Source organism: Lepus europaeus, chromosome 5, assembly GCF_033115175.1.
Source record: "Lepus europaeus isolate LE1 chromosome 5, mLepTim1.pri, whole genome shotgun sequence".
Lineage (NCBI taxonomy): Eukaryota > Metazoa > Chordata > Mammalia > Lagomorpha > Leporidae > Lepus > Lepus europaeus.
This window is the reverse complement of record NC_084831.1, coordinates 53,054,183-53,076,735: the sequence shown is the minus strand read 5'-3', so window position 1 is coordinate 53,076,735 and position 22,553 is coordinate 53,054,183. Positions and strand designations below refer to the sequence as shown.

General features: G+C 43.5%; 1 protein-coding gene across 3 annotated transcripts in view; it reads right to left on the bottom strand.

Annotated features, from left to right (window-relative positions):
* NFIA (nuclear factor I A) overlaps positions 1–22,553 on the bottom strand; it is a 394,118-nt gene that overhangs the window by 67,500 nt on the left and 304,065 nt on the right. For all 3 annotated transcript variants that reach the window (XM_062191435.1, XM_062191437.1, XM_062191436.1), the window contains exon 7: positions 20,163–20,291. In XM_062191435.1, the coding sequence (XP_062047419.1) occupies positions 20,163–20,291 (129 nt within the window). The remainder of the gene's footprint in view (positions 1–20,162; positions 20,292–22,553) is intronic.

The window sequence follows — 22,553 nt, the reverse complement described above, 5'->3', positions numbered from 1 at the left end:
TCAGGCAGATAAAAGTTAAAGAAATGTGAAAGAAGAAATAAAATTCAACAGGACCATGGACTCTCCCTGCTGTTAGTAAATATCTTTGCCCTTATTTTGCTGTTGTTGTTAAATACGTAAAAGAAAATAATTTCTATTTAGATCTTAGTTTATTATAATAGTATTTTACTAAAAACAATGTATTCACTTTTTTCTTGTGACAGTTTAACCAAACCTGAGCAGATGTAGTACTATGTGGAATTAATTCTACAATGACTGATTTATAAGGACCAATTAATTCTTAATTAATACCAGGGAATCCCCTAGCCTGTAGTTTCAGATTAGACAATTGCTGAGTCTGTATTTTAAAGGGTCATCCTTTCAACCCTTACTTTTTCACACTTAGAACTTTCTGGTCCAGTCGTCAGTTCAATGTGGAACAGGATACAGAACATTCAAGATCCTGAGCTCTATTTTCTTCACACAGAAAACAGCTGTGCTACAGAGATCACAAAGATGTGTTGATTATTCTTCAATATACACTGTTTCTCTGGACAGCATACTGTTATCCTTCCATTGGACACTGAGACCTACTGAAGCTCAGAGTTAAGCTTTTAGTTTTCTTCTTCCCCTCTTTTTCTTTCTATTTTTATTATTTGTCATGGAGAAGGGAGAGGGAGTGGGAGAGAGGGAGGGAGGGAGAGAGCAAAGGGATGGGGGGGAGAGAGGGAGCACTCCCATCTGCTCTTTCACTTATCAAATGCCTGCCTCCGTGGGGGCTGGAGGCGGGCACTGGGAATGCAATTCAGGTCTCCCATGCGGGTGGCAGGAAGTCAACCATTCGAGCTATCACTGCTGCCTCCCAGCATCTGCATTGGCAGGAAGCTGGAGTCAGGAGCCAGAACTGGGACTCAAACCCAGGCACTCTGATGTGGGCTGTGGGCAGCTTACCAGCTGGGCTAAATGCCCACTGCCTCCTTGATGCTTCTTGTGTTCTCTCTTCATCTCAGATTCTATGTTTTAAGTATACCTACGTTCGTATCCAAGGTGTCTCAAAATAGTTGTTGGGATTTTTAGAAATAGTTGTTGGGATTAAGTCAATCAAACAATAAAACTCATTAAAGGTGGCCAGATCAGGCTTATAGGAGAGAAACTACATTATGAATCTGGCACAATGCTAATGGGATGCACAAAGAATGGTACGAAGCCAAATTTTTGACGAAGAAAAACATCTCTTATGGATATGTGTGTGTGAGTAGTTGACACAATAAAAAATTATAGCACATTATGTAAATGCATATTTAGAGCCTTTAAAATGTGCATTATTTACTCGAGAGTCAATAAAGGCTTTTTCTCAAGTGGTTACAGCTTACTGCAGTGCATCCATCTGTATCCGTGTTGATGTTAATACAATTTTGAGTATTAAAGACACTACAAAATTGGCTGTTTCTGGGGTCTAATACTCTTGGTACCCCAGGGAGAGTCAGGGCACACTGCTCAGGAAGGATAGTACAACCGGTGAAACTTGAACGAGTGGCCAGACTTGCTTAAAACAACTGCTTGGCCTTTCTGCAAAGAAGCCAACTAAGATGGGAAGGAAGGAAATTTGATCAGGCTTCTCTGGCTGGAACAGCACTGCCTACACATTCCAACAGAGTGGTCACAAAGAAACAGAGAACCAGAATTTCCTAAAGAGTGCAGGGCTGTATTATTGACTACAAAATGATCCCATTACCGAATACTTTTTTTTTTTTTTTCAAAGGCAGGTCAGGCAGGTTGGCGTAGTTCTTTACCCTGCCCCTCACCATCTCAGCACTCCCCAGTTTTTAAAAATACTCCCTCTTGGCTTCCGTTTGAAGGAGAAAAAGCTAAAAGTGCAACACAATGGAATATACCTATTTTTAAATTTAAAATGGCTCCTCCTTTTAAAGCAGAATTGATTAAGACTGAGGAGGGAGAAGGTCAAGGTCTTTTTTGTATTCCTATGTACGGGGAGAGACTCTGAAGATTCTTGGTCACATCGTCTACTACGGTGTGGGGGAGACACCTACTTTAGCACGCTGCTCACACTGGGTGCTAGAATGAGCTAGCACACGTAAGGGCAAGCCACGTACAAGAAGGTGGTCCCAGGGAGGTGTGGACAGACAGGCTCGGAACCTTGCATTTTTATGCTTTTCTAAACTCTTAGGAAAGAAAATGTGATAGGAGAAAGTAATCTCTTCTTACAATTTCCAGCACTTTTTCCTAAGCTCAGCTTCCAAGAATTCTAATAACCCTCCCACATTTTTCCTCAAACCAAAATTTCATGGGTTGAAATATGTTCTTCTATATAACCCTGACAGGGCCTTAATTGGTTTATGCCTCGTCCATGAACCGCTGCAGATTCTCACAGGCCGGACAGAGACTTGGATTCTTTTCATGTTAGCTCTTGCTTTCTGGCTCCAGCCTTTAAATCCTCATCTCTCTTCTATGGGAGGTTCCAAACACAGGCTGTCCGGAGAGCAACACAAACGATAAAATCTAATCCTCCTGCAGGTGCAGGGTGCTCTGAAGACAGAGTTAGACACTGGCTCTGGTAAGACACCAGAACAAGGGATCCCTCCAGGCTCTGGCATCTGCAAGACCTCACAGTCCCACAGGGAACTGACACTAAGTCGGCGGCAACAGGTGAGCGTCCAAACTGTTTCCGTCTGTTAGCATCGCGACGGAGAAACACACACTCAACTGTCTTCAGCGGTAAGATACTCCGTAGACACAAATCGTCATTTCCAAGGAGTAAAGAGTGGCATTAAGGACTCCTGACTACTCAAATTTTAGAAGACAAGATTTTTAACGAGGCAAAAATCCGAAAGGAGATGAAAACGGAAGGAAATAAACTGCACTTAATAAAAGGAGCCTTCCCTAAGGGTAAATGGAACTCGAATTGTCTGGGTTGTCAACTACTATGTACTTTGCTTTTTCAGAAATCCAAAACCACACTACATAACACCATGAGAGCCTACCTAAAGCTGAGAAATCTGTCTTAATGGTCCATGGCTATAATTATAAATCATGCATGAATCAGGCCTGCCATTTATGAAAGCCGAGAAGTTTGGAGTTACAGGATTTTTTTTTTTTTTTAAACAGAGACACAAGGAAAGAAGAATTGGCACTTCCTTTTGAACCTTTAGGAGGTGGAGTCTTTTCTAAATTAGAAAGCTTTTGATCCAAAGAAGCCAAGGTTTTCTGAAACATTGAATCTCTGCCTTCAACATCACTGAGATGCATGTAAACAGATGTAGATCTATTGATTGAAAGAAATAGGACATTGCAGATGGCGTGCAAACACCAGAATTTTTACATTACTGCTACCAGGCGAGGTAACTTTATACTATCTTAGGTTTCTAAGATGGCTGATATATGACTCTTTTCTATTTGAATTAAGAGGATCTTTTGACTGGAGATCAAATTCCAATGTCTTTTGGAAAAACAGACCTCTGCTCCTTTCCCCCAAAAGGAAAGGCCAAGGTCTTTTAAAATGTTTATCTGGATAAAAATCTAGCTAATTTTAACTACTTAAAAACCTGAGTGGCTGAAAGCCTTGGCTTACAGTCTAGAGCAGGGATCGCAAACATTTTCTATAAGGGCCAGAGCATGCATAGTTTTGATGTGTGAGCTGTCTGACCTCAACATTGCTGCATGAGTGCAGAAGCAGCCACAGAACATTTCATAGACAAATGACAGTGGCTGTGTGCCAGTACAACCTGATTCTCAAAAGAAAACAGAGGGCCGAATTTGACGAGCGGGCACGGTCTGCCAGCCCTACAACAGGCACCTGACCCTCCCCGTTCCTTTCAAACCTCTTCTCTACTAAATCCTGTCGTTTTCCCAACTGCCCTTTCTGCAGGAGTCTCAGCTTCCCAGAGCAATCTGTCTGCCTTCTGAACCTGCACCAGGTGTCCCCGCAGCCCTCTGATTGTGTCTCTTCACCACCACGTACTTTGGTCTGTGCTAGCGGAGCACATCCACACGTGCATCATTCCAAGCTCAGCCCAGGAGTCAGCAAAGTCAGTGTGGCACACTACAAGACAACCACGGGCTTACATCCTGCCCCCACCGCTCACCGGCTGTGCATCAAGTTTAGTTTCTAAATTTCTCTAAGACTCAGTTTTGCTATCTAAAACCTAATAGGACCGCACAGATTTGTTGTGAAGATGAAGAGAGAGAATGTATATGAGGCGCATGATGTAGTTTCTGCAATGTAGTTCATAGTTAAGTGATCAATAAATAGCTTCTTACGTTTTACGGGCACAGTATTATAGGTAAGGATGGAGATGAACAATGAATAAGTTCAAAATCTGTTCCTGTGTGCAAGTATCTGTTCTGATTACAGAACACACCAGGGAAAAGGAGTGGCAGAGAAAGAGGTACCTGATGTCTGCCAGTGTCCTGAACAAATGAATACATAAGTATTGGTAAAAGAGTATCAGTATGGTCATGGTATGAGGTTCTTGAAAATAATCCCACAATACAAACTGCTGAAATCTTTACTTAGTATATACTAAATTGATCTTCTGTATATAAAGATAATTGAAAATGAATCTTGATGTGAATGGGATGGGAGAGGAGCAGGAAATGGGATGGTTGCAGGTAGGAGGGAGGTTCTGGGGGGAAAAAGCCACTGTAATCCAAAAGCTGTACTTTGGAAATTTATATTTATTAAATAAAAGTTGGAAAAAAAAGAAAATAATCCCACAAACAACAAAATACAAAATCAAAGCAATCACAGCAGTGGCAATGATCTTGGTCTACTAGTCATCGATACAATGACCTGTAAAGATTCTCTGCTGATCAAATATACATCAAATCCCTACCTTTGTTTAAAACTCAGATTGTGGGGGTTGGTGCTGTGGCACAATAAGCTAAGCCTCCACCTGTGGCACAGGCATCTCACATGGGCGCCAATTCCTGTTTTGGCTGTTCTTCTTCCAATCCAGCTCTCTGCTATGGCCTGGGAAAGCAGTAGAAGATGGCCCAAGTGCTTGGGTCCTTGTATCCACATAGGAAATGCAGAAGAAGCTCTTGGCTCCTGGCTTCAGATTGGCACAGCTCCAGCCACTGCAACATTTGGGGAGTGAACCAGTGGATGGAAGACCATTCTTTCTGTCTCCCTCTCTCTCTATAACTCTACCTCTCAAATAAATAAATAAATAGTAAAAAACCAAAAATTAAAAAATAAAAACAAATAAACGAACAAAAACTCAGACTGTCAGACTTACCCAAGGAGCTTAGAAGTATGGGGCCATCTCCCTCTACACAGTTTTTCACTTAGACTTACAGTCCTTGAGTATCCATTTCTTTTCATTTATTTGAATTGCAGAGAGAGAGAGAGAGAGAGGGCGGGAGGGAGAGCATCCTATCTTCCATCCATTAGTTCACTCCCCAAATGCCCGCTATCGCTGGGGCAAAGCTAGGCCAAAGTCAGGAGCCTGGAACTCAGTATAGGTTTGCTGCATGGGTTATAGGTATCCAAGTACTTGAGTCACCACCTGCTGCCTCCCAGATGCACATTAACAGGATGCTGGAGTTGGACGTGAAGCTGGGACTCACACCCAGGCATGCCTATACAGGATATGGTGTTCCCTGTTGCACCAACCCCCCACTAAGAGTATGGATTTGGAGTATCCACCTTGACCAGTCCTTACACCATGCAGATCTTTGTCCTCAGTTGCATTGCTGATCTGATCAGAATCTAAGCATGGCCTCCCCGTGACCTCCCAAAACACAGATATCTGGTTTCCACCAAAGGGCCCTCTATGTCAGTTTCTGGGAGTTTGGGTCATAGAGCCCTAATACATGTTAACTACTCAAAAATGTTTTATCAGATGACCTAGGGTATTTTTTAGCAAAATTTTCTGATTAGATAAAGGTATTTGGGTTTTAATTTAGTTTTTGCCATTACTTGGCTTATGAATGTAGACAACTTTTCTCTCCCCTAATTCTCTAATCTCAAAATGAAGAATCAGAAGTAAATCATTACAGAAGCCCAATTAGCTTTAAATTATAACAGGTATATGGAATCTCTGGGAATATGTTTACAAATAACTGTACATACACAGTGACTCACAGTAGCAAAATTAAAACCTCAAAAATTTGAAGACAATATGCGCCTTCTTTTTGAATTTTCAAATTAAGTTTTATTTACATATTTAATACTTTAAAAACTTTGTTCCTTGTACCATTGTGAGCATTTTCTAAACACCTTAAAAGTCTTTTTAGCAATTATTTTAAAATAGAACATCTCAAGATGTTTCTGGAATATGAAGGTGAAGGTGGTATCTGGACCGAGCCCTTAAGGTCCCCTTGCCTTTGGCAGGGCTGTAATGCTTAGAGATTAATAGCCCACAGTGTGAGGGCCCAGGCCTTTGTCCTGACAGAACCTCTCTGAATTGACCATATTCCCACACTAACTGTCTACGCTGTCATGATGGCTGACATGAAATGTGTTTAAACAACAGCTGTGATTATTGGCAATATGGAGAGTGATGGTTTACAAGGCACAGTTGACAAGAGTCCAGTTCCACAAGAGGAACTTGAACTTTGACGTCATATGCAAGTGAAGTTATGAGAGGAGAGATGAAGTATAAAAAACAAATCCAAATGATTACTTAAGACAAAAGCAACACTATAGATAGGATGATTACACAGGTTAACAGAAATAGCCAGCAATCTCCCAATGACCTGTTGGAAGTGCACTGGAATTACAAACTGCAGTCTTGTGGAAGCAAACTTCAAAAGTAAGATCTGGGGTGGGCCTTTGGCACAGCAGTTATGTGAGATGGTCGTGTCCCATATTTGAATGGCCGAGTTACAATTCTGCCTCCACTCCTCATTCCAGCTGCCTGCTCATGTGCATTGCAGGAGGCAGAAGGGGACAACTCAAGTAATAGGGTCCCTCGCACCCATAGGGGAGACCTGGATTGAGTTCCAGGCTCCTGGTTTTGTCCTGGCCCTGTTCCTGCCCTACCTATTGTGGAGAGTGAACCAGTGGATGGCAGATCTCTATTTGCCTTTCAAACAAACAAAAACAAATAAAATTAAAAGCTTTACTCTTAAATAAATAAGAAAGATCAGATCTGTGCAGATGCTAAAAGCCTCTTAGGGAATGACCAGAGTTGGGATCTATGCTCTTTTTAAGAATTTCCCTACAATAATAATAATAATAATAATAAACACAAATCCCACAAGCAAACAAACAAATCCCACAAGAAACAAAGCCAAAGGTTGATCTGCATGGGGAATGAATGGTGCTATTCTACCAAACTGTTAGGCACATGCCAACATTTAAGCCCCCAATTCTGAGTGGCATGCCTACTAAAGTATAGGCTACTTTCAAAGTTTCCTCCTGAATTTATACCATGGGAATGGAAGATCCATCCCTACTCTTGGAAGATTTCACACAAGAGGAAGAAGCATGGGAACCGTCAGCCAGTGCTTGCGGTCAGGAGATCCAGTTTTTACCCCAGGTTGGTCCCATCAAGCCCTGGGCCACCTCCTAGTCACCTCGCTTTCCTCCACAGCCAAACGAAAACGCTGTCTTACATTTCGATAAAAGAATGTGGCTACTTTGGGCGTAAAATCATTCCCTCCATGGTAAACTGGGCAAAGTTACTTAACCTTTTTGAACTTGCATTTTCTTATCTGCAAATTAATCATGGTAGCATTAACTTTAAAAGCTTTTCTGAGGATTAGAATTAATGTACACAGATACCTCATATCTGGTTTGTTCTTTCCTTCAACAATGGTACCTAGAATCTACTACATGCCAAACCACATGCTGGACTGGGTTATTTATTATTTTTAGGGTTGTTCCTAGAGTAAAGTAAGATACATGAAAAGCAATCAGGATTCTAGAATACAATGGGGCAACCTGGATAACAAGGAAGCAAAAGCTGAACAATTTTCGTTACCTGCAGGTCCACGGTATGGACTAATAAGCATTTTCTGAGCCCAGATTTCATTTGTGCTCTGCAAACTCTGCCTGCAGGACTAAGTCACAGCCCGTGAGCAAGCTCAGCCCATCGCCTCACAAGCAGGGCAGCTCTGCTGCTGTCTTCTGCAGTGGGAAGCTGTGATTTGTGCCTGCCCAGCAACCCTTCACCTCTTCTTCTAGAAGCAGAGCGCTAACGTTTCTTTGGGGAGTTCTTTCTCCAGCCTTGCTGTCCTTGGCTTGGGCAGACTGAACCCTACTCCCTGGAGCTCCATGCGTGGGCATGTCATCCCGGCTAAACCCATGAGACATCCCATTATTTTTTAAGCCTGGGAGTATGTTGCAAGTGAGCAAATGACCCAAACCAGGCCAATTAGAGCCACAAGCTTGCAGGAGCCCCCTGGCTACATCTATCATGTAAAAACAAAACAAAAAAAGCTGTTCTTTTCCTTTTGGGATGGTTAAACCGGTGGGAATTGAGCCTAGAGCTGCTCACACCATCTGTGTCACAATCTGAGATTTAGCTAATGCAGAGAAGAGGAGAGAGGTTTCCAGACGTATCATCTGAACACCTGGATCCATCTCTACCTGAAGGCCATACTTCCCTAGGTTTTTTTCAGTTACATAAATCCAGTCCATTGTGATTAGGTTGGTGTTCTTTCACTCAAAAAAATCTTTCACTTGCAACAACTCAACAACTCTCATTATGGGATCAGGAGTTTGGGGATTCAGGATGGTCTGGAGATAGCTCTTAAGGATGCTAAGGTTTGGAAGGTTGTATTGTGTGCCACTGAAGGGACTCATACAGTCTGACATAAACAAATTCAAATTCCCACAAATAATTAAAACTCTTGTGTTATGTTATCTTTTCGTCTTCTTTAATCTACCCCTCATTAATTGCATCACAGGAGTAATTACTTGTCTGATCCACTAGGTTTTAAGGGCAGGTTTGGCTTGGCCTGCTTGTTCCTTAGGGCCTAGCACAGTGTTTAGCAGACAAGACATGCTCAGTAATTATTTGCTGGACAGGAAAGGGACCCATCCCTTCAGCCAAAGCAGTGTCTGCACGAAGGGATGTGAAAGCTAACGCTCCATCTCGGCTAAGAGGCTGCCCTTCACGGGCGGGAGTCCCGGGTTCTTCCAGAGAGCCAAGAGATGGGCTGACTGGGCTTGCTCATTTCCCCAAGGCCATATCTCTGTGAGACACATTCAGCTCCTCTTTGAGGGGAGAAGCACAGGCTACTTCTAGGCCAAGAAGAGGAGGTGGAAAGAGAACTGGTGATGCAGTGAGGAAGGAAGGAGGTGAGAATCACTCCAAGAGAACCATGTAGAGAGGAAACAAACAATGGTATGGGGACAGGGGAGTCGGAGAGAAAATATGTATTGGACACACGCTGCGTACCTAGCCCTTTACATGGGTCATACCACTTCCTCCTCCTGCTAACACCTGCAGCTTTTGTGCAGGCGGAGAACAAAGGTTGGCAAAGGGGAGTGACCTGCACACACTTACATAGGCCCCAAGAGGCTGGCCAGACTTTGAGTTCTAGTCCGGCAGACCCCAAAACCAGACCCATCTCTCTTCTCTACGTGCTGCTGGCTCCCATTTAGATGTGTGTTCAGAGGTCAAATGGTTTATCTCCTTGCAGGATTTTTTTGTTCATGGATCTCTCATTATTGTCATAAAACTTGGCAACTTTGATGTTCCTGGTAAATGTCTTGAACATTAGAAAAAGAAATTATTTGGGGAAAAGGCAAATGGTGAATGTAAATATCTGGTGGAAACATAAATAAAAAGCTACGTGGTGGCCAGCGTCGTGGCTCAATAGGCTAATCCTCCACCTTGCGGGGCCAGCACACCAGGTTCTAGTCCCGGTCAGGGCACCGGATTCTGTCCCAGTTGCCCCACTTCCAGTCCAGCTCTCTGCTGTGGCCCAGAAGTGCAGTGGAGGATGGCCCAAGTGCTTGGGCCCTGCACCCACATGGGAGACCAGGAGAAGCACCTGGCTCCTGGCTTCGGATCCTGGCGGCGGCCATCGGAGGGTGAACCAATGGCAAAAGGAAGACCTTTCTCTCTCTCTCTCTCTCACTGTCCACTCTGCCTTTCAAAAAAAAAAAAAAGCTATGTGGGCACACAGGAGTGGCCAGATACACTGGTCTCAACAACACAAAGGGTGCAGCCAGGATGGGTGACTCTCAGTAACGCTGCATCCCCATTAATAGGACCACGCATTCCCATTCCAAGCATCCCTGCTCACCGCTTTCCTGCACAGACGATGAGCTGATACTAACTAAATATTGTTAAAGCGACAGTCTGTGCTACAGTAATTCACTTAACTGTAACATGATTTATGATTCTGTCAATAGGGGAGGTTGAAAACCCTGCACCAAAGCTTAAATGTGAGCTTCATATTTAAAACAGGAATTGTGTATGTGTGTGAGAGACAGACAGAGAGAGAAGAAAATCATTCCACAGAAAGAGGAGATACAAGTTTGATCTTGAATTTTTGTATGCTCACTGAAAAAAAAAAGGAAAATAAATAATGAATCTAAACATGGAATCAACATTAGATTAAGCTAACCCAGGAAGAAAGGGCTGCTAGAGACTTATCGGATTATGTGAGTTCTAGTCCAAGTGTGTGATCCCTGGGAGTCATAACAATAAGGGGATTTCTTAGTAACTGAGCTCAGAATCACTGCCATTACTGTGTGTGCACCTGTGGGTCTGTCGTGTGCACGTGTAGCAGGGGGATGTGGCTCCATGTGCGACTGAGAGACAGAGACAGGGACTCTGAGGGAAAGCAGCTTCCTTTGTCAAGATGGGTTGAAGTCTAGGTGCACTTGGTTAATCAGTCCATTCTCTTTAGCACTCGCCCTGAGGCCCTTACGCCTCTTGAAGAGATTAAGGATGCCAGGGGTCTCACTGCGCTAACCTGTCCTCCCAGGCACAGCATTTTAACCTGATTTCCACTACAGAGGGGCTCTCCTAAGAAGTGTGCTGCAGGGATGACAAATTAACCCAGCAGGGTGTCCCACACATCTATCTCAGTACGAATTATTAGTGTAATAGAGCTTTTAGTTATGCATTTATCTAGTAATTATTGAACGGTTACACAAAACCAAGCTGAGCAGCCATGGCCCTTTATGAGGTCGGCTCAGTGGGTGGCCTTCCAGTTAATTTAGGATGGTTCTCCACCAGGCAGTTTCACTTGCAGACAAATTAGCTAAACAGCCTTCTCCTTTAAATATTTTCCATGTCACAGTGAAACTCTTTACAATACAATAAAGGTACAGTTTTAATTACACGCTTCCTGACTTTTGTTTAGTTGTAGTTTTAAAACATTTGCTGGCACTGTTTTTTCCTTTGGCTGGGCAGTCCTAGCTGGTTGTAAGTATCTGGCTAATGAATTTAATAATTTCCTGAACTGGGACTTAAAGGGCCTTTGCGCAAAAGCTGCATTTCCTCTTTACTGTCCAGTTACTTCCAATCCCAGGCACGGTGTTTCCCATTAGGCTGGGCGCTGTGCTCACTGAGCCTGACAGATGTGCGCAGGCCTCTCTTTCCCAGGCTCCTCAAAGGTGGGACTTATTAGGTCTATGACGCCTGTATTTGAAAACTAATTCTGGCAAATCTTACGGGAGAAAGACAACGTAATGTTTTCTCAAACGACACACTCCAATAATAAATAAACACCTTGCGTCTGTCTGCTGGCAGATTATTTCAGCGCCTTGTTAGCAACAGGTACTTAATTGCTTCTCATTTTCCTGAGATGATTCAATTGCACCAACCAGGAGAGACAAATTAGATTCAGTTGAGCACCAGTATGTTCTACAACCAAGTTAAAAGCTCTCCTAAGAGGGCAAGGAGTTAGCAAATATGATAACAGAAACCTGAACAGGCCAGTCATGTGGGCGCATCTGGCCTGGTTACGATGGTGTCGAAGCAGCAAGAGACATTTCTTTTGAGGGGACCTTAGTTATTTGGATAGAAGAATTTATAATACACAGGAAAGACTCTGTAAAAAGGGGACCAAATAAGTTTAAGCTCATCTCTCTTAATGGTTATCAAGATAGAAGCTTCCATCGAAACTAAATATACACGGCACACTTAAACTCACCAGGCACCTCCCCACGTGCTGCCAACCACGTGTGCTGGAATATTACATTATTATTGCACAAGGGGAATAGAAAGAATGCCCTATTATTCCCAAACTTTCTGCTTGTCTTCAATCAGAACCTTGCATTCATTCATTTCTTCAGCCATTATTTATTGAGTGTCCTTCTGATGCTACGCACGAGGCTGGGGAGCTTGGGAATGAACAATAAAGACGTGGCACCTGCCCCAGCGGGCCCTGCCGTCCAGTGACAGCTGCTGCCTCATTCACTGTCTCTCCTTTCCTGCTCCTCTAGGACGTTTTGAAAGATTTATTTTTATTTGTTAGAAAGGCAGAGTGACAGAGAGAGGGTGAGACACAGAGAGAGCTTCCATCTGCTGGTTTACTCCTCAAATAGCTACAGCAGCCGGGGTGGGACAGGCTGAAGCCAGAAGCCCAGAACTATCTGAGTCTCCCAGGTGGGGGACCTGGGCCCATGCACTTGGGCCATCCTTGACTGCTTTCCTAGGCACATTGGCAGGGAGCTGGATGGGAAGTGGAGCAGCCAGAATTGTTGTCCAGATATGTGGTGCTGGCTGTGCAGGCTGTGGCTGAACCCACTGTGCTACATAACACTGCCCCCTCCTCTACTCTTTTCTATGCAAGTTATGAATCCACACTCTTCCCACCTTTCCTGGTGACCCTGACTTCCTGGAAGAGATCTTAACTCTCATAATTCTCTGCAGTGTGTTTTTCTTGGCCACACAGGGAGGTCCTGTTAACTTCAGACCCCGGATGCCTCACTATTACAGACAGGAGGATCATGGACCGAGACAGGTCTGCAGAACACAGACGCTCTGACTACCTCTGCAAACAGAAACCAGCGAGATTCTCTGAAAGCTGCACAATAAATCTCTGCTTTATGTGACCACTGTTTCAGTTTATCTTATGCGTATTTTCTGAATCATGGTGATTTTACTTCTGAACTCCTTCTGTGCTATATATAATTCTTTGACTTACACAGAAAGGACCTGGGTTAACCTCACCTTCACATCTTATGATCTCAATTCCTTGGCACTTCTTACCTAATAGCATGGCGCATTTCCTGTTGCTCTGTTTGGGATGTTTACAAATAGAAGGGCAACCGGGAACAGGGGTTGCACCTTTTGCTTGTTGGGACTCCGCAGTGCTAAAGGGCACTCAAGTTTTCCTTTGGGAGGCCGACTTCCTATTCTCCCGCTGCATCCTGTGCTTCTCTTCACACAGGAACACAACTGCTGCTATTCTCGTCCCAGCATGCCCTTGGAAGTGAGCGGCCTCCAGCGGGCAGAGCGCCCTTCCCCCTCTCCACTCCTGCAGGCAGCTAGGACGCCCTGTGTGGAGTTGCTGCTTGATACATATTTGCCGTCACGAGAGGCTGCAGACTGATTTCAATTTCCAAGAAAGCCAAACTGACCTCAAATATATATATATATTTTTTGACAGGCAGAGTGGATAGTGAGAGAGAGAGAGATAGAGAGAAAGGTCTTCCTTTTTGCCGTTGGTTCACCCTCCAATGGCCACTGCGGCCGGTGCATCGCGCTGATCCAAAGCCAGGAGCCAGGTGCTTCTCCTGGTCTCCCATGCGGGTGCAGGGCCCAAGGACTTGGGCCATCCTCCAGTGCCTTCCCGGGCCACAGCAAAGAGCTGGCCTGGAAGAGGGGCAACCGGGACAGGATCGGTGCCCCGACCGGGACTAGAACCCAGTGTGCTGGTGCCGCAAGGCAGAGGATTAGCCTGTTAAGCCACGGCGCCGGCCGACCTCAAATATTTTTAAAGTGACTTGGGCCTAACAGAAACCCCACATTTGTCAGTAGCAAGGGTTCATGGACTAAAAAGAACAGGCTGAGTTGTTTATGGCTGCAAGTAGAAAAACTCACTGTGATAACACAGGTTCCTGTCATGGTTATCAGACTATTTAAATGGCTATATTCTGTCTTTGACTAATAAAAATGTGAAAACAAATTAATTGTTGAAATAAATGCAGTTTATTTCTACCACTAGGGGAGAGAAAGGTAGGAACCATTGACATGATAGGAAAGGCACTTAGTTGGACATATGATTTCTGGTCAACTCAGGGGTCTCACCTGTAAGAGTAACGTTGCTAATTGCTGATCAGTATATTTATTCCCTATTTTTTCACTTACAGAACCCCAATTTTATAGAGACTAGTGATTTGTTCAGCTGAAAATCTAGAGTGCCTCGCTTCTCCTCCAGCGTTGTGTCACAGCTCTGATGCATCGGATTCTATAAAAGTGGCAGACTGAGCCCTCACCCTTTCTTTCTCCTCTTTCTGCTTGGAATTCAGATGTAAGGCAGGAGGAGTGGTTACACGAGGACCACAGGGGCCCAGTGAGGAGACAAAACAACCCACGGCAGCGTGCCTAGGAGGAGTCGAGTCAGTCCCTGATGTGCTGCGGTGCCCCCATAACAGCCTCGGAGCATGTACTTGTCACTGGGCAGTCCGGGTTTCTGTTACTTGCAGCCAAACATGTTCTTAGCCTAGAAGATCCCAGAGCACATGGCTTTCAATTACTTTCCGTCCTGCCTCCTGGTGTGTGTGGATCCATCTCTTCCCCCATTGCTAAATCTTAAACCACAAAGTTATTTACTTAGTACAGAGTATTCAAATAACCACCATTCATTATCTTGTTTTTGAGAAAAGCAAAGACCTTGGGTAGAACGATAAGCTTCATGAGGACAAGCTTTCAAGAAACTAAAATATCAGGGATGACGACTCCAAGTAACGCTCAACCTCTAGATCATCAGGCAAACGTACAACTCTTAAAAAGGCAAAGGGAGAACAAAGTTTTTTTTCTCATTTATCACAAATAAGATAAATTGTCATGATTAAATACTTTCTTAGGATTACAGTTTTAAGTTGTGGTAAAAGAAAAAGTCTTTAAAAGCCCAACTTTCCAGCTGATAGCACACAGCAACTGCAGTAACGGATCAAGACATACAAATGCCTTTACTGAAATTTAGTATCCTCCTCCTGCCATCAGGGTATTCTAAAACAGTTTAACCCCTTTACCTAATTCTAACCACACAGAGAAACAGGTGGGCAAGGTAGCATCCCCATGGTACAGATGGCCAAACTGAGGCCACAAGGTTAAGTGATTTATCAAAGCCACAAAGAAAGCCATTATCAGAGAGGGAATTAGTTTTAAGAAACCACATGCCTGCACCTTGACAATGTAAGGAGGGATGTGGTTAGAAACAGCAGAGACCATCACTTCTCAGAGCAAAGCCTTCCTGAGATGATCTTGCACCAGTTTGCTTTGGATAAAAGGCCCTGGTTCTTTCTCATCTTGGACGATCCTCATAGAGAACTAGTGCATCAGCTATCTTAAACCTGTCACTTGGGTTCTTCTGAGAAACTCCTTGGGGGCAGAGATGGCACGAATGTCTCTTGTGTGCACGTGTATGCAAGTTGACTACATTTTATTCACTCAAGGAATATCTGGACATGAAGCTCACTGTGTGAGGCCCAAGGAAGAAGTAGAATATGTATGTTTGTGATCCTTCTCTTCAGAAATTTCATTCTGACAACAAGATGTACATTAATTAACAAAGCAAAGTTGGTGGAATAAATTTGCAGCTGTGAAAGGCTGAGGGAGTTTAAGGAGTATGAGAGTAGGAAGCTGGGTGGAGCTGAGAAGGTTTCACATTGAAAGTTGACCTTGGTCTGGTCTTGGGGATGGGTAAAACTTTGGATAGGTGAATGCAGTAGGGATAGCAAGAGATTTTTTTTCTTTTCTTTTTTTTTTAAGATTGTATTTATTTATTTAAGAGGTAGAGTTACAGACTGAGAGAGGGAGAGACAGACAGAGAGGTCTTCCATCTGCTGGTTCACTCGCCAAATGGCCACAACAGTCAGAGCTGAGCCGATCTCAAGCCAGGAGCCAGGAGCTTCTTCTGGGTCTCCTATTGACACCTGGGCAATCTTCTACTGCTTTTCCAGGCCATTAAGAAAGCTGGATCAAAGAAGAGCAGGCAGGACAGGAACTGGCACCTACATGGGATGCCAGCGTGGCAGGTGGAGGCTTAGCCCACTACGCCACAGCTCTGGCCTCAGCATGAGATTTTCAAAGTCTGGAGGAAAGTGGGTCTGCATAGCCTGTGTACACAGTCTATTTCCAGGTCCTATAGAAGCGACTACAACACCTGACTGTGTTTACTCCTTACATAACACAACTCATCTGCAGTAGAGATGGTGATCTCCAATGTAGAGATGACAATACTGTGGTTCAAAGAGGTCAAGCCATGAGCTAGGATCCCACAGTTGGTACAAGCAAGAGACACAGGATTCAAACACTGGTCCATATCATTTCCTGAGCTGCTCTACCCTGAATGTGTCTTCTCCAAAATCAGCTGTTGTAATCCTAACCCCCAATGTGATGACCTTAGGTAGTGGGGCCTCTGGGTGATTAGGTCATGAGACTGAAGCCCTCAGTACTGTTATTAATGTCCTTATAAGAGACTGTAGACAGTGAGTCCCATCCCCCAGATAAAAGACGGCATCTGTGAACCAGAAGTGGGCCCTCTCCAGACACCGAACCTGCTGACACCTTGATCTTGGACTTTCTGCCTCTGCAACTGTGAGAAATAAAATTGTTTCTGTTGTTTGTGAACCACCCAGTCTGCAGTATTCTGTTACAGCAGTCCCGACTGAGACAACCACCACGCCACGTTGTCTGCCTTCAAAGCCCTGATTTCTTGCCTTTGCTTTGAAACCTTTAAAGAGAGATTGTCTATGACTACCCAGTTTCCAAATATAGATTATGTTTGCAAACATAGGGCCATTGTTTTGTTTCATTTGTTTTTGCTAAGCCATCTTGCTTTGCTGTAGCTGTTAAGACTTCACTTCTGACCTGAGAGTCAAGATGCATTTTGCAGTCACTGCTCACCACCTAGTGCTTGTCCACTCAATGCATTCCCATGAGAAATTTCTGGAAAGGTGCAGTCTTGCAACCTGGTGCTAACGCCATGCCCTGGGTATCTGACAATGGACACACTTTTCTCTTCTTCAAGGCCCTTTCAAAATTTGATTTTTCTGGAGTCTCTAATGGTAACTCAGGTTGTAGCAATTCAACACAATAAAAGGAGCCCTGGAGGTGAAAATCTCCCTGATGTCCACATCACACCTAATCCACACCAACTACCTCAATTAGACTTTTCTTCCTCAAATTCAGCCTCAAGTCACCAAACCACCAAGTCTTGGTTCCAGATGTGCTATCATTCCAAACATTAGCTTCCCAAGTGGTAGAGAGAAGGAGGAGGAAAACATAGTACCAATGGCAAGTATCTCAGCCAAAAAAGGGCACAGCCTATTCCAGTGGTGTGATTCTTATCACAAAGACGTGATAGGAGTTTCATCATACCTCAGTTCCCTTCACCAGATCACTAAGAGGGGAGGGGAATAAGAATGAGTACCTGAGTAGACTTTCCAGAAAGGACAACCAAGGATGCTGGGAACCATCTTGAATTCTGGTGAAAACAAAGACTCTTTGGTATTCCATCATTCCTAAACTAGGAATCTCTCTCTTTTCCATATACATGATTTTATGAATTTGAATGTGGATGGGAGATCAACACTCAGTGCAGCACGGGCTAAGGGGGGATGCACTCTGATTCTACACAGTCTGGATCCCTGAGCAGACATGTTCAGTGATTTGCCATGATGATGCTGTCAATCACACACCCATGAGTAAGGGATAGTTATGATAATTTCTGGAACTACAGTTTCAAGGAAAGACAGATAATACACACTATTCATATTTCTCAAATAAGTGATAATATGTACATATTTCCTTATGCTCTTCAAGAAATTTCCACAAATATTGTTTTATTGTAGTTTCCATATAGGAATGTGAGGTTGGGAGAAAAGTTCACTCCACAGTGGTACTGTCCCCATTTTTCTGATAAGAACATTAAGAAAATCCATGAGGTACATGGAAAGGCAAAGTCACGGCTCTCCTGATTGTGGATACACTGTTCTTCCCAGTCTTTATGACCTTGCTATACCATGAATCTTTCCTCTGCTTAGAATGTCATCCATTGGCAGATGCATCTAAGCATCTAAGATTTGTGCTGGCGCCGTGGCTCACTAGGCTAGTCCTCCACCTTGCGGCACCGGCACACCAGGTTCTAGTCCTGGTCAGGGCACCGGATTCTGTCCCGGTTGCCCCTCTTCCAGGCCAGCTCTCTGCTGTGGCCAGGGAGTGCAGTGGAGGATGGCCCAAGCGCTTGGGCCCTGCACCCCATGGGAGACCAGGAGAAGCACCTGGCTCCTGCCATCGGATCAGCGCGGTGCGCCGGCCGCAGTGTGCCAACCGTGGCAGCCATTGGAGGGTGAACCAACGGCAAAGGAAGACCTTTCTCTCTGTCTCTCTCTCTCACTGTCCACTCTGCCTGTCAAAAAAAAAAAAAAAAAGAAAAGAAAAGAAAAGAAAAGCATCTAAGATTTGACTTCAACATTTTGTACACTTTGAAATCTCTTTCCTGATACAAAATTATAAGTACTATCACATTCCACATCATCTTCTAGATGTTTGTTTTATTGCAACTCTCTCCTGCACTGGATTGTGTGCTGGTATCCAGTGTCCCTACCTGACTAGGACTCATGGTTAATGAATGAATGAATCTTCACAGTCCACTCTTCTCAACTCTTGTGGAAATTTTTGTCTTTAACATTCATTGAGCATTTAGGAAATGTTAACCTGATCATCAAAGAATGAGAAATAACACAATGCCTGTATCCCTGTGACCATAAATACTCTGACTAAAAGGGCTTACTATCTCATATTCCCCACTACAGTTTGGATGCTCAACGAATGTTATTGATTAGATAATAATATACTACCTCATTTAAAGAGGCTTACTCTAGGATTTCTAATCAATTAAGATGCTGGTTTTCAAGTTTTAAAAAATACACCTGTATACACGTATGTGTACACATCTGTCTATATATTAAGCCTCTCTGACTATATGACATACACACAGAGATGAAATAATGAGGGACCTTGAGAAAGTTCTAACGATGATTACAAATATGTAAAGATGAAGCAAACCGCTTTTCATCATAGTGGATAGAGAAAGTATCTCCTCACATTAACATCAGAACCTGTGCTTTCTTCAGTGTGACTTCTCCACATGTTCACTGGATAGCCCTCTCAACTTTCTAAATCCTTGACACACAGAAACAGTATTCACAAAGGGATTCAGATTTGTGAGACTAACATTGAGATTAACTCAAGAAATATCAGTTTTCCCAGGCGTATGTCAGAGTAGACAAGAGACCATAACTTTCTAGGATGTTTTATGATACCAGCTGGTAGATCATAGAACCACCTAAACAAAAATCTGATGGAAGAATGCAAACGTGGTTATAATTATTCATACTCCTACTGTGGGAGTTTCATAAACAAACTAATAAATATTTTCATCTTGCAATAAGATCAAGTTAAATGATTTGCTGACATTCTCTTGAGGTTTAAGGCTTGTCTTTAATGTGAAATACAAATCATATTTCTTGTGGACACATTTTAATAATAAACTTAAAGGCATGCAAGACAAAAATAATGAAAACATTGCAATGAAAACCAGACAAACTATCTACCACTTCAAAAGGAGCGAATGAGGACTGCTCGTCAACACCCTGATACAAACAACCTCAACACAAAATGCCACATATTGAAGTCAGGTTTCATGGAAAGAGAATCAGCAGGGATGAGAGGATAAAAAAAGCCATCACTTGAAAACAGGCAACTGACCACCCTGATGTATACTCACTTCACACACACACTTTGTTGCAAAACTTACAGAACAGAGGAGATCTGGGTTCAATTCAAGTTATCTCTCAGCTCTTTGCAAAATCCCACAAAGATACAGTCCCCTCTAGCCTTAGGAAAGAATCAAGGATTTGATACCAGATTTCTTTGGTCTCTAATATTCCAAGATTGCCCCCAAGGATAAGAAATTGGAACACTCGCTGCCCCTGGAGCATTTTCATTCTCTCCTTTTGCCCTGCTTGTACTAAGGCCATGATCTAAGCACAAGCAAGGGTCCCTGGAGCAGCTCACCTCTGGGTCCGGTGATGACGGGGCGGTGATGCTGTGTGAACGCGGTGCCCAGGGACGAGGTCTGTGAAGGGGAAGGGCTGCTGAAACCAGACTTCTCCGACTTCTTCAGTGTGGTTGGAGATGGCATTCCTGGCAAGAAGATTGATTGATAAGGACACTTTAGTTCTCGTAATAACAACCTGTATAACCTAAAAGATAACATTTAAAGGATTTTTTTAATCCATCGGTGAATGAAAAATTCATTTTGTTTGGAATTGCTCTGAATTTGTCACAGAAACAAACAGGTGACAGAGTGGTCCCCTGATAAGTCGATCTCTAATTGATTTCAATTTATTCTACAAAACCACAGTCCATTTTTGGTTTATTGATCTTCTCTGATTATACAGGGTTCAGCTTTGCAGCGTTTATTAAAGCTGTTCCGTATGTGTGCTACCTCTGGGGACCCTTCCGAAGGAGGCCGCTCAGGCACATGACGACCTCACATGCAGTCATTTCCTCCTGCCTGTTACCTGGCTTCAGCACTGACGCACACTCTCCGTGCTTTAAATAATTGAGCTATTTTAACATAAGAACATCCTCAACAATGGAAACTCAGTTCATTCGATGAATTATTTTTAATAGATGAAAGGAAAAGATAAAAGTAAACAAAAAAAATTTAAGCATCCAACCATTGGGGATTGGTTAACAGAGTATAACCAATGCAGATAACACTATAAAAAGTAACCCCATGGAATGATATTTATAATGTTAACTGAAAATAAGTAAGTACAAAATAGGATGTTATACTACAATGCCATTAAAAAGGTATTTCTATATCCAGAGAGATATCCCTAACAGTTCTGTGTGTTGGATTGTGGTGATTTTCATTGCGTTTTTTTCTCTTTTTTTGCTTACATGTCTTTTGTATGATGATCTATGTTATTTTTTTTTTTTTTTGACAGGCAGAGTGGACAGTGAGAGAGAGACAGAGAGAAAGGTCTTCCTTTTGCTGTTGGTTCACCCTCCAATGGCCGCCGCGGTAGCGCGCTGCGGCCGGCGCACCGCGCTGATCCGATGGCAGGAGCCAGGTGCTAATCCTGGTCTCCCATGGGGTGCAGGGCCCAAGCACCTGGGCCATCCTCCACTGCACTCCCTGGCCACAGCAGAGAGCTGGCCTGGAAGAGGGGCAACCGGGACAGGATCAGTGCCCCGACCGGGATTAGAACCCGGTGTGCCGGCGCCGCAAGGCAGAGGATTAGCCTAGTGAGCCGCGGCGCCGGCCAATCTATGTTATTTTTATGTCAAATAGAACAGCATCTAAAGTTTATACAGCATGCCCAGAGTAGGAAATGCTTTGGGAAGAAAATAATGGGAAAAGAGTCCCTTGTAGTCACTAGATTTGCAGTATTCTCAGCAACCAGGCTGACATACACAACTGGAAGCATCCACCACTTCGGTAGGATCCCAGTTGGCATGGTGAAGGTTTGGATGTAAAAGTGAAGGCATCGAGGCTGAGTCTCCACAGCACAGGCTCTCGTAAGTACCCAGCACAAAGCTGGTCCGTACTGATGTCAAAAACCAAATTTCATTTTACACAAGTCCACCTGTGTTGTGTTCTGTCTATGACTGAAGAATTATCTGGTGATCTGGAAAAGCAGGTGATAAAAATAATGATGATATTAGCATGTAACTAAGTAATCATGAGGTTCCATGCCTTGTGCCAAGCACTTCATAGGTGTATGTTTTTCCAGAAATTTAGTCTAGCCTGTACCTAAACATGTGCTTCTTTCTGATCACAGGTTTCCTTAATGTGCTTTCACAATCTGACCTTCGAGTGTGACTGCAGACTCCATAAGCACAGGCTCCTGCTCTGGCCTCTCTGTGTGCAAGAAAAGCATCACACAATCAGGAACACACCAAGTGGTCTAAAAGGCACTGAAACGTTTTAATCTGTGTGGGTCTCAACTTTATGTGTGGTTTTACTAACAGATGTTGGACTGCAGCAAACCTTGGGGGGTTGATTCCTAAGAAATAAGTTGCAAGCTGCTAAGTACCAGTGTGCATCTCACACTAACTTGAGGAATGGATCAGGTACTTTCCAGGATGGTATTCACGTGACTTGAACTGAAGGCAAAGCAAGTGCCTTTGATTTTATTTGTTTGCTGGTGCAGGCAGTGAACAGTCACACCAGACCAGTGCTCTAACATGGGTATGATGCACAGGGGTTCAGGATGGACATTCACTGCGAGAAACCTAACTTGAGGGTTCACCATGTAATTTTATTAGGGAGAAATTTCAAATTAGCAAACAACAATAAAGGAATTAAAAGCTATCAAAATAGAAACATCTTCCAAGTTATTGAAACTCCCTTTGTACAAATCAATGATCAGGCTGCCAACCAGTCTGCTGATT